General features: G+C 39.2%; 1 protein-coding gene across 2 annotated transcripts in view; it reads left to right on the top strand.

The window, feature by feature from the left end:
- The first annotated feature begins 957 nt into the window (after positions 1-957).
- Positions 958-12,213, top strand: part of adam19a (ADAM metallopeptidase domain 19a) — a 128,185-nt gene continuing 116,929 nt past the window's right edge. The window contains exon 1 of one of the 2 annotated variants that reach the window (XM_061912414.1): positions 958-1,175. In XM_061912414.1, the coding sequence (XP_061768398.1) occupies positions 1,046-1,175 (130 nt within the window). In that variant the 5' untranslated portion in view covers positions 958-1,045. The remainder of the gene's footprint in view (positions 1,176-12,213) is intronic. The other variant, XM_061912415.1, reaches the window with a different exon arrangement.

Here is a 12,213-nt window from a genome sequence, read left to right as displayed (position 1 = left end):
TGACAGTTTATTTTTTACGTATAGTGATTAATGCAATGGTTTTATTTGTGTCAGACACGTTTAACAAGTTACACTAAGGAACATAGCGTGTTTACTGAAAAGGAGTAGGAAGAAGAAAACATTGGTAAATTCTGACCCTTCTCCAAATTTTAGCAATTACTGAAAAATAATAATTTCTAACAATTTTTCAATAATTCAAATGTTGTGAGAATGTGTTCAGTTTCTGTGTAGGTCTCTATTTTGTAATAGGGATAAAAAAAGAATATACATAAAGCAATAAAATACATACTGTAAATATAGCAAAAGTTGAAAAGCAGGATAAACAACATATGAAAGGAGCAGACTGACAGCTACAAAAAGCTAAAGCTTTTTTAATCACTTTTAGATAATGTAAAGTTAATTGTATAAATACAATGTTATATTGATTATTATTATTATTATTATTATTATCATCCATTTTCTACCGCTTGTCCCGTTTGGAGTCGCGGGGGGTCGCTGGAGCCTATCTCAGCTGCATTCGGGCGGAAGACGGAGTACACCCTGGACAAGTCGCCCTCATCACATTATTATTGCTATTATTTTTATTATTATCACTATTATTATTAACATAATTTTAAATTATTAATTGAGAAAAATGGAAATGTATTTTGTACTGTTGAGTTATTCACAAATACATTTGTGGATAATCTATCATCTTAATCGTGTGTTATTTTGAGTATACAAATAAAAGGCACAAAATTGTATCGGTATCAGTGTCAGCAGTATGGCTTTGTAGCTTGTGCAGGACAACGGTACAACACTTTCTTAATATGGTATATATACCACAATGTTGCCTTATCGGCGTATCGCCCAACCCTACTCATGTCAGTTTGACGTTACATCAAAGGAATCGGGGCGAAGGCTAGTTTTATTTTGAAGGCGCCAACAGGAACCGTATGCTTTTATTTCTCATGACTGCTAGCTTGAGAAGCGCGGCGGCCAGGCTGAGTTGAACAACGGCGAGGACGACGAGGGAGGACGGGCGGAGGCACCGAGGCTTACAGGGATGTACAGTAAACACAGGCAGAAAAATAGCCACATAACTTCAGCGACATGTGGACGTTTGCTCTTCTTCCTTTCTTTTATTTCGCTCATCGGCGACCTGGCAAGAGCCGATGAAAAAAGCAGCCGAAAAGGTAAAGAAAAAGCTGGACAACTTGCATTTCTGTCAACCAGTTGCTTCTCTGGGCTGTTAATTGCGATGAAAAGCGTGTTGGCGGTAGATTTAGGTTGAAGTTCGTGTTGCGGATGTTTTATCTCAACTTTCCCTAAGTGGTACTTTGTCCAAGCCAAAGAAAATTGATGAATACATGTGTTCATTTACTGTGTCGCCTGTCAAGGTTAAAAACAACAGCAACACACTGAGTTATCAAAAGTGGTGTGTCAGTTAGCTCAGTAAGAAGTATCACAAACATCGTGGATCATTCTTTATACTTCTGTTTTTATCACTGCTGTTACTGCAGACTCAGAGATGGAGGCTCCCGATAAGGCAGAATCCAAGTTAAATTATATTTAATGTAAAAAGAAGATCATGTTTTATCAGGATTGAAACATTTGCTGTTTCCAGGGTTGCAAGTTGGCAGTCATTGAAAACATTTCTCTGTTGGGTTCCATTGGTCACTAACTTGCTGGTTGTTCAATGGTGGAAAATGAATTTAATCCGAAGCATGCTCATTTATTGTATTGAGAGTGTGTTCCGTGAATGTGTACTTTCTTTGCTGTGCCTTTGTCCATAAAAGGAATGGTTGAAGACATGAAACTCACTTTTCTACGGTGGGCATAAGGAGCAAACGCTCCAAACACAGAAACGTTTCAAAACTGAAAACCATAAAACAAAAGCAAGAAGAAACATCTATCTTTTTTTCCCTTATGGAAAACTACCCTTGCGTTGACAGGAATGTTAAAAACGTTGCAAGATCAAACCCATGCAAAGAAAAATGCTGCATATGCCGAAACACCTAAACCGCACAAACAACTATGACGGTCAATCCTCACGTTTCACGGGATCCTGTTGTATTTTGTCCTTTTTTTCTTGCAGTCACTCTTCCACTTAAATGTTTTTCCATATTTTTCCCACATTTGACCTTTTAATAAAAAAAATGTTCTCCAGTCCTGCCGGGGACAATAGTGACTGTATTATCAAGGCTTGAGGTAAGGCAATCTGCAAGGACAATGGTGCAGTACATTGGCAGTGAGCAGTTGGGTCATTTTCTCTTTGCATCTGTCTTGTGGACAATCTGGTCCTTTTCTTGTTGCATCTGTCTCATGGTGTGTGTGTCTCTTTTTGGTTTTGGATAATTTCTGTGTTTGGAGCGTTAAGACGTTGCTATTCGTTTGCCATTGTAAAGCACTACAGTTTTCACTTGATGTTCATCCCAAGTACGCTGCACTTGTCCCTTGCCACGTTGCACTTCAAATATTGCTGCTTTACTGCATTGCAGTTGAACATTTTTTTAAGGCAAATTCTTGTAGTATTGTCTCATTTTCCACTATTTTGTTGGGGTGATCGATAAAGTTCACTAAGCAGGACTTCCATTTCAGAGTTAAGAGTGACAAAAACTTTGCAGCTAATTGAGGCTATCTTCACCGCGACTATCAAGTTGACCAATTTTTGACAAAACAACTTTTTGACGCACTTAAACTTAAAATCCGCGTGGCGTGGTTGGGAGAGTGGCCGTGCCAGCAACCTGAGGATTCCTGGTTCAATTGCCACGTTCTACCAACCTCATCACATCCGTTTTGTCCTGGAGCAAGACACTTCACCCTTGCTCCTGGTGGGCCGTGGTTTGTGTCTTGCATGGCAGCTCCCGCCATCAGTGTGCGAATGTGTGTGTGAAAGGGTGAATGTGGAAATAGTGTCAAAGCGCTTTGAGTACCTTGAAGGTAAAAAAGCACTAAACAATTATAATGCATTTACCATTTACCATTTAACTCCTGCTTCATCAATAACACATCTCCACGTTGACAAGTAGAGTTGGATAAAATAAGCGATTTGATCGATTTTGGATCAAAATATTTTTGAATTTTGCAATATTGATTGATCGATAGTTGCAGCAGCAGCAACAGCAGTCCTGCTGATTATGCTTACATTAGGAAGCCTTCCCAGGCAAAACAAAATAAAGTGTTAGACTTACTAATGTAATATTGTCACCCGATTTTCTGCGGGCCATTAAGATATGCAGCAGGGGTGGGCATCACGTCGATCGCGATCGACTGGTCGATCTCGGAGGGTGTGTCAGTCGATCTCAAGCCAGGCATTAAAAAATATACATAAAAATGAGCAATCATCAATCATACCAAGACTTCACTTTCGTCAGTTGTTTGACATTCTCGGCACCCGAGGATCTTGTGAGATGACGCTGGCTGCTGCGAGCTCATATTTAAGAAAAAAATCACTAACAGGGCGGACGCAGAGAAACACATTTTATTTCTAGAGACTCCGTACCTACTGTCAAAACTCTAAAGACCGACTGCACAGTTCCTGTCTTCACCATAAAAGACCTGTTTCATCCTGCCTGTGCTAACAAAATAAGAGTCTCAGAAAGCTAGCGTGCACAAGCTAGCAAGCTACGGAGTTTGATGCCAATGTATTTCTCCCCCACCCTCAGCGACCGCTTTCTCACTTGCTTGCCCACCCGCACACTCACTGACGTCACTCACCTGCTGCCAGACATTAAAGGGCCACACACATATGCTACTCTCATAACAAAGTATTTAAAAACGAGTATGCAAGTTGGACAAATGAGATGCCAAATCCAACCACTTTCTTGTGGTATTGGACAGAAAGGAGGACTTTTTTTTCCTCCATTTGAAAATGCGGACGTTATCAGCACCACTGTCTAATTCCAATCAATGCAAGTCATCAGAATCAAATACACCAACTTATATTCTTGTCTTCATGAAAGAAAGGAATCTATGTGTGTTAAACATGGTTGTATTATCATTAAACACCATTAACTTGTTAACAAAAATGTCTCTTTCATAAATAAATAAATACTAATTATAAATAGGAATGAGGTAGATCTCCTCGACTTGGTCAATTGAAAAGTAGCTCACCTGCAGAAAAAGTGTGAGCGCCTCTGATATACAGTAATAGAAGCTTTCACAACTTTTGTTGGCAAGTAGTCAAAGCTTTGTGCGGTTTGTACTCTATAAGTGAACCACACTACGTTATGATCATGCAATGCAAACATCTGACTGAATCTATCATTTGTGTTGTTTATGTTTGTAAATGAGAGTCTTGTAAGGTCACTGCTGGAGACAGGACAGCAGCTGTACTCCGGATGTACGTTTATTTACTCCCTGCACTCAAACAAGTGCACACCTCCGGCCTTCATGATAAAATCGGTGTTCGTAACATTCTGTCTGACTGCGCTAACAAAATAAGAGTTCCAGAAGAATAGCTTACATATTTACAGTTATTTTGTACCTGAAGAAACAATACCTTAATGTAATTTGTTATTATGAAATGTTGCATACAAGTAAACCTTTTATTGCAATTCCTTTCTAGTTTCAGAATTGTACTTTTGAGATTTTTTAAAATATTTAAATCAGAGATTAACTGATTATTGGCCGGGACACATATCATTTGGCATTTTAAAGTATATCGGTATCGGCCTTTTTTTTTTTTTAATCTGCGTTAGTCTTTTTCCTTCTTCTTACAACTACAACAGAACTACAGCAGCAGGTATAATATTTACGCATATGACACCAGCATTTAGTATATATTATTATTTCAGGGTTCCTCACAAAGAAATCTTACTGTGTATTAAATCCATTGTATAAAAATAAGTAGATAGCGAATTATTGTGATGTGGAAAACGCCCGTCCCTTTTTTTAGACCATTTTTCCCAAGAAATTTCCCGTATTTTTAAATACAATTTTGACCCGCAGCATTAGACACACTTAATAAAGGTGTTTGGGAAATCCCTGATGTTGTTTGGCGCTAAATTAACCATAGCATCAGTGCCACATTGAACATTATGTTGCTATTGGTCTGACATTTACTTAAAAATATGGTAAAAATACATCATTTGGCGTAACACAAGAATCAAAACTGGGACCAACATTGTTCAATCTTTATATAAGTGACATTTGTAAAGTTACAGAAGACTTAAAGTTAATATTATTCTCAGACGATACAATAGTTTTTTGTTCAGGAGAGAACACACAGAAGCTAATTCAACTACTAACAGAATAAATTAATGAATTTAAGAGACAGTTTGACAAAAGCAGGCTATCTTGGAATCTCAGTAAAAGTCAAACAATCCAATTTGGTAACAGTAGAAGAGACATTCAAATACAAATGGAAAGAATAGACATTAATAGAGTAAATTAAATCCAATTTTTGGGTGTAAAAAATTATAATGAAATTAACTGGAAATCTCATATAAAATATACGACATAAGGTGGCAAGAAATACTTTAATAATGAATGAAGCAAAATATGAATTTGGGGAAATACCTACAAAGTTACGCTCCAGGGATCAATAAAGTACTTTTTATTCTAGTCTATTCAGTCACTAACCGTGTTACAAAAGAGGTCAGGTAGAATAATACATATTGTTGGATATAGATAACATTCAAACTTTTATTTATTGAATTACAAATATTGAAATTCACCAATGAAGTGAATTTGTAAACTGCAAAAATTATGCACAAAGCAAACTACAACCTGCTACTCAAGATCATACAACAATTCTTATCAACAAAAGAAGATAAATACAACCTGAGAGAAAATGAATTAGTTATCGGTATCAGGACCACGTCATGTTTAACATACCACCATCATGCTGGTGATTTTCAATCAGGAACTTCCACAACCTTTACATACCTATTCCGTTGTCACAATGCCATAAACTGTCAGATTGTATGACATGCACTTAAAATCAGAGGCTGCAGTGTTATTAATAGGATGAATTGCATGAATCATTCTTAGTGTCACATTACCACCAAGAATAACAATCATTTGATTATCACGACTAAAAAAAACACCACTCTGTCTATTCAACCTTGTCTGGGCAAAATAACACTTGAAAGATGCATGAAAACGCAGTCAAAAGTGATAATTGTAACTATAGCAAGGCATGCTGGGAAACACTTGCTTCTCCGATGTATTCTCAGATTAGCCAACTCTTCTTCCAAATTTTGCGGATTCTCCTGGAAATGCCTTTGTCTACCGACATCTCGACTGAAGTTACAACCCTCCAGGATTATGCTGTTTTTGTGTGCATATAAAATATGGTATCTTTTGTCCTGTTGAAAAGAAGGTTGGTCGAGCAACTATCACTTTATAACAGCCGTTTTAGCGTGCACACCAATCGGCTCCCTCCCATATTATCTTCCATTATGTGTTCCCCGCGCTCAGTCTTCTCACCAGTCACAATGCATTAATGGGCTCTTAGAATGTTGGAAAATAGAGCCCTTCAAGCAGGATCGAAGAAACGCTAATGCAGATATTTAAAAAAATAAGCATTTCCTCCGCGTCAGTGTTAGAAAAAAAGTCCAGCGACACAAGTGGAGTTTAAAAACAAGTCTGACCACATGAAAACACAATCACTGGCTGCGCGTTTTGTCCAAGCTACAATATGCAACCACAGATGACTGGCAAATATCTTTATCTTTAAAATAATATTCACATTTGTGCAAAGTTCACTAAACCATGTGAATTTTATGTTAATCAGTCGTGTGGGGGGGTGGATTAAGTGCATCATTTAATCCGGTTCGGCCCGCGATCTAAAGGGTGCTTTGAATTTTGGGCCCCTGTGTGATTGAGTTTGACACCTATGCTCAGGCTTGTCGCAAACTACGCAATGGCCGAGGACCCCCAGCTGAAAGAGGCCCCCCTGAAATTACTCAAATTTAACAGCATCAACAAATTTGTGATTCTATCACAGGAAAATACAATAACAATATCAGAGTAATGTCAAATACACTGTCGGAATCCCTCTTGAGGGGCCCCTTCCAGCAACCAAAAGTCTCATGTGCACATTGATAATGACAATGAGGAATAAAATAATGACAATGGCAGTATATAGCACAGTGTCATGTCACTCAGTATGTGTCCATGCACTAAATTAGTCCGACTTCTCTAATAGTTTGGCTCTAAATAAGCCTCCTACAGCCCATGGAAACACCAAACCTGTTCGTTTTTTGAAAAGTAAAACACCTGGATTATGCGATTGGAAACCAGATCTCTTTAGGCGGGGTGTGCGGCAGGAGAGGACCCTTAGTGTCATGCATGCGGCTGTCCCATCGCGCGGGATACAACCCAGAAGCAGATACGATTAAATAAAAACAGCAACAATTGTAATGAAAGGAGAATGTTTATTTGCTACACAAATTAAAAGAACAAATCATTTTGAACTGCATTGATGCTAGAAAATAACCCCCAGCTTTATTTAAGAAGGTAGTTAAGGAAATGTAGAATGCCGGCTTATTTCGGACTCCTGAACGAAATACAAATGAGATTAAATAGAATAAAGCAGGTATATTAAAGGCGATTAATAACGCGTACACAAACCTCTTCAAGCTGCAATTGTGCAAGCCTACTGATTTACTTTTCACACAACTGGCAAGATAGTCCAGAACAATGGAAACCTTCCTCTGGATATGAGTCAAGGCACAATCTGTCTTTTCTTTTGGATTCAAAACTCCTTTCAACGATCCACACAGCCTTTTGGATGAACTTTAAAACATTTAAAAGCTTTTTTTCCATGATTTTCATCCGTCAAATTTTGATAAAATGACCAGAAGCCAGAACCACTTCGCCTCGATAAACAAGAGACCAGTGTATTTATTCTTTATAGTTTGATGCAGGGGTGTCAAACTCATTTTAGATCGAGGGCCACTGGTAAAATCCCTGCACGATAACTTAAAAATAAAGACGCCTTCAGATTGTTTTCTGTGTTTAAAAATAGAAGAAGCACATTCTGAAAATGTACAAATCATAATGTTGTTTTTTTACACTTACATGTTGCGGTTAATAGTATTCTATTTTTATTTGTCATTATTTATATTTTCTGAATGAATGATGTGATAATGTTCATCAGTCAACTCAATGGTGTTCATTTTCAATCCATCAAGATAAAAAAAATATCAAAATTACAGTATGCCATGCATGTAGTTTGATCATTTTCCTCGATTGATATACATGTGATTTATTTTGTACATGTGTACCATCATCTACAGCAGGGGGCGCCAACCTCTACCACTCAAAGAGCCATTTTGACCCGTTTCACAAAATAAAGAAAACTATGGACTCTTTTGGTATTTAAAATGAAATAACACAGCGTACAAAGTTTTGTTTTGCTTTGTGCTATGTATTAACCAGAGGTCTCAGACACACGGCCGCACCGTAATATGAAAATGTAATATTAGTGGGATTTTTATTTGTATGCCGCTTGACAACATCACATTTGCCAACAATTTCAGTTTTTCCGGGAGAAAATCCGCACTGTAACACATTATAAAAGCAACATAACCAATACCCAGAATCCCATGCATCCCTGACTCTTCTGGGCTCTGTTATACACCTGCTAGCACCAAACCCCCATCAAACAGTGCGGATGTTCTCCCGAAACGTGTTTGTCATTCTTGTTTGTTGTGGGTTCACAGTGTAGCGCATATTAGTAAGAGTGCTAAAGTTGTTTATATCACAACCTTCAGTGTAACCTGTATGGCTGTTGAACAACTATGCCTTGCAGTCGCTTGTGCGTTGAGTCAGCAGCCGCACACCAGATTTGGCAGGCCGGCACTCAGATAGCATAGTATTAAAACGGACGCTACGACATGGAGGACGTTTAAGGCATTGCCATCACGGCACGGCCTCAATATTGTTGTCTGGGTGAAAATCTGAGAATGTTATCCTGGGGAGAATTCTGGGAGGGGCATTGAAATTTGGATAACCTCCCGGTAAAATGGGGGGGGGGGGGGTCAGGAAGTATGCAGCTGAGCCACATCAGAGTCATCCAAGAGCCGCATGCGGCTCCGGAGCCGCGGGTTGCCGACTCCTGATCTACAGAGATACAAAGAATTGCTATTGCAACATCCAGTAGACACATGTAGAAGAGCTGTTTCTTTCATTCAAAAATTTCAGGTTAATTTGTATACTTAGCAAACTCATCCCGCGGGCCGGATAAAACCTGTTCGCGGGCCGTACGTTTGACACGCCTAGTTTACTGTATGTTTTTTATCCTTTAGTTCTCTATAGTTTTTCTTTAAGTGGTTGTTTTGAATGTATTGTATCGCCATAGCCTGTGAGCAAACTGGAGTGATTGACAGTAGCTGCTGTGAAGACATCATGTGAACCCGACGAATCTAACAATCGCTTCCATTCATAAAAGAAAAACATGTACAACTTCGCTCAGTGTGTTTTTTAACAGTTGCAGTGATCATGTAATGCTACTCAGTTCCATCCATCCATTTTCTACCGCTTGTCCCTCTCGTTGTCGCGGGGGTGTCTGGAGCTTATCCAAGATGCATTCGGACGGAAGGCCCTAGACAAGTCGCCACATAATCGCAGGGCCACCACAGATTTACAAACAACCATTTTGCACTAACCCCGTTACACCGTGCTGCCTGCTACTCGGTTATAAGTTATAATTCATTGATCAATAATATTAACTGTGAAGTGAAATAGCAAGAGTAGTGTTCGCACTACTTCTTGTTACCAAACTTTCAGCCTTGTTTTAAATTAAACTGGTCCAAAGTAACCCTTTTTTTGTACAACAATCATATGTCCCTCTCACAATGAGTGATAAGTTTTAGTGTAAGTCAGATCTTATTCCTTTCTTACACAAAACCAACGAAGAACATTTAAAATACACAAATACATTAAATGCAATAATTTAATTTAAAAAAAAGATAAATCCCTCATGTAAGACGTTTTTTTTCTGATACAATTATTTATATCCAACATATCTCTCTCACCATCGCGTCACAGTAGTCATGTCTACTGTACTGTACCTTCTTTAACCCCAGTTGTTGTCTTTTAGGCATTTCTACCTTCTTAAAATATTATCCCAGGCCAGTCAGCAAAGATCAATTCTTCCTCTCCCACCAGATCATGTAACAGCATCCATTCATTGATCTCTGTAACTTTCATAAAAAGTCAGAAAATAAGGAACAAACTTTTTGTAGCAGTTTATCACTTCTGAGCTTATTGTGTTGTTCATTTTCACTTTCATGGCACACAGCTACATGGGAGGGATAACAAAACCTGTGAAGTTAACAAAAAAGTGACAGTTTTATAATCTCTTCAGTGTAGCAACTGTGTGAGATTTCTGAGTCCTGCTGGCTGCCTCAACTCACACACGTGGAACACAAAGACTTCTGTCACATGTGCTCCAACTAGTTCTGGAGCAACTTATCTACTTACTTACTCACTTATGCCTTAGTATTCCCTGTGGAACATAGACCGTCGACGAAAGCCTTCCATCCCTTTCAGTCTTGTGCCCTTTGGTCGAGTTGTTGCCATGACAGCCCCTCAGCCCTCATCTCCGTGCTTCTTCTCCAAGTTGTTCCCTGTTTCTTTTTCCCTGTGGGTTCCATGATAGTGCCTGTTTGGTGGTTGATTTATTGGGTTTTCTGAGTGTGTGGCCTATCCAGCTCCACTTTATTTTCCTGATTTGCAATTCCACTGGTTCTTGTTTGGTGAGTTCCCACAGGTTGGCATTGGTGCTGGAGTTCTGGAGCAAATCTATTGTTAAAAGCCCATGTATCTGTTTACTTCAGTGTGTTGCATTAATGACAATGTGTATTTAAAGACATTCAAATTGTTAAAAAAAATGTGGTGGGACTATCAAAAAATTATCTTAAAAAAACAAATTCACAACCCCCACAGTACCCTGTTGAAGACCACTAATACAAGCTGTTAAATGCAACAAGAGATAAAAAATAAGTAGTGTTGTTAAAAAAAGATTAAAATAAGATTAATAAATCTAATTAATCTCTTTTACATTTCAGCAAAAAAATCACTCAGAAAAGCCCTCAATTCCAGGTATTGTCTTCTAAATGTATTATTTCAGGTTGTCCCCTAGATTGCCAAGATAACTGTGACGGTCGGGGCGTGGTTTGGGGGAGTGATGGGGGCCCTTTACGAGATCTATTTGCATAATTTGCTATGATGATATGATTTTCTTTAAAAAGCCTCAAAGAATGTATTCATACATTTTTAAAAACAAATGTCATTTTATTGATTAGCATTAACATATCCATCCATCCATTTTCTACTGCTTATTCCCTGTGGGGTAGCGGGGGGCGCTGGTGCCTATCTCAGCTACAATCGAGCGGAAGGCGGTGTACACCCTGGACAAGTCGCCACCTCATCGCAGGGCCAACACAGATAGACAACTTTCAAACTCACATTCACACCCTAAGGCCAATTTATTGTTGCCAACCAACCTATCCCCAGGTGCATGTCTTTGGAAGTGGGAGGAAGCCGTAGTACCCGGAGGGAACCCACTCAGTCACGGGGAGAACATGCAAACTGAACCCAGGACTATTCAGGACCTTCGTATTGTGAGGCAGACGCACTAACCCTTATTCCACCCTGCTGCCCGCATTAACATATATTTCATATAATTTTGCCACACTTTTAATTGTTGCTGCTTATTATGCAATATACTTTGTTGAGAATTCTTCAATTGTGTAGAGACTTTTAGTGGCTTTTTTATTAAAACGACTAGCAACAAATATAGGATCTTTTTCTGGTGTTATAATAGAATGTGGGCAGCACGGTGGACAGGGTTTAGTGCATGTGCCTCACAATACGAAGGTCCTGAGCAGTCCTGGGTTCAATCCCAGGCTCGGGATCTTTCTGTGTGGAGTTTGCATGTTCTTCCCGTGACTGCGTGGGTTCCCTCCGGGTATTCCGGCTTCCTCCCACCTCCAAAGACACGCACCTGGGGATAAGTTGATTGGCAACACTAAATTTGCCCGAGTGTGTGAATGTTTGTGTGAATGTTGTTTGTCTATCTGTGTTGGCCCTGCGATGAGGTGGCGACTTGTCCAGGGTGTAAACCCTCCTTCCGCCCGATTGTAGCTGAGATAGGCACGAGCACCCCCGCGACCCCGAACGGGAAAAGCGGGTAGGAATGGATGGATGGATGGATGGACAATAGAATGTGCTCATGTTTAGAGACTCTACTTCTGTGCCTTGATAGGTGCGACAAAA

This window comes from Nerophis ophidion, linkage group LG10 (genome assembly GCF_033978795.1).
Source record: "Nerophis ophidion isolate RoL-2023_Sa linkage group LG10, RoL_Noph_v1.0, whole genome shotgun sequence".
Classification (NCBI taxonomy): Eukaryota; Metazoa; Chordata; class Actinopteri; order Syngnathiformes; family Syngnathidae; genus Nerophis; species Nerophis ophidion.
This window is presented reverse-complemented; position numbering and strand designations above follow the sequence as displayed.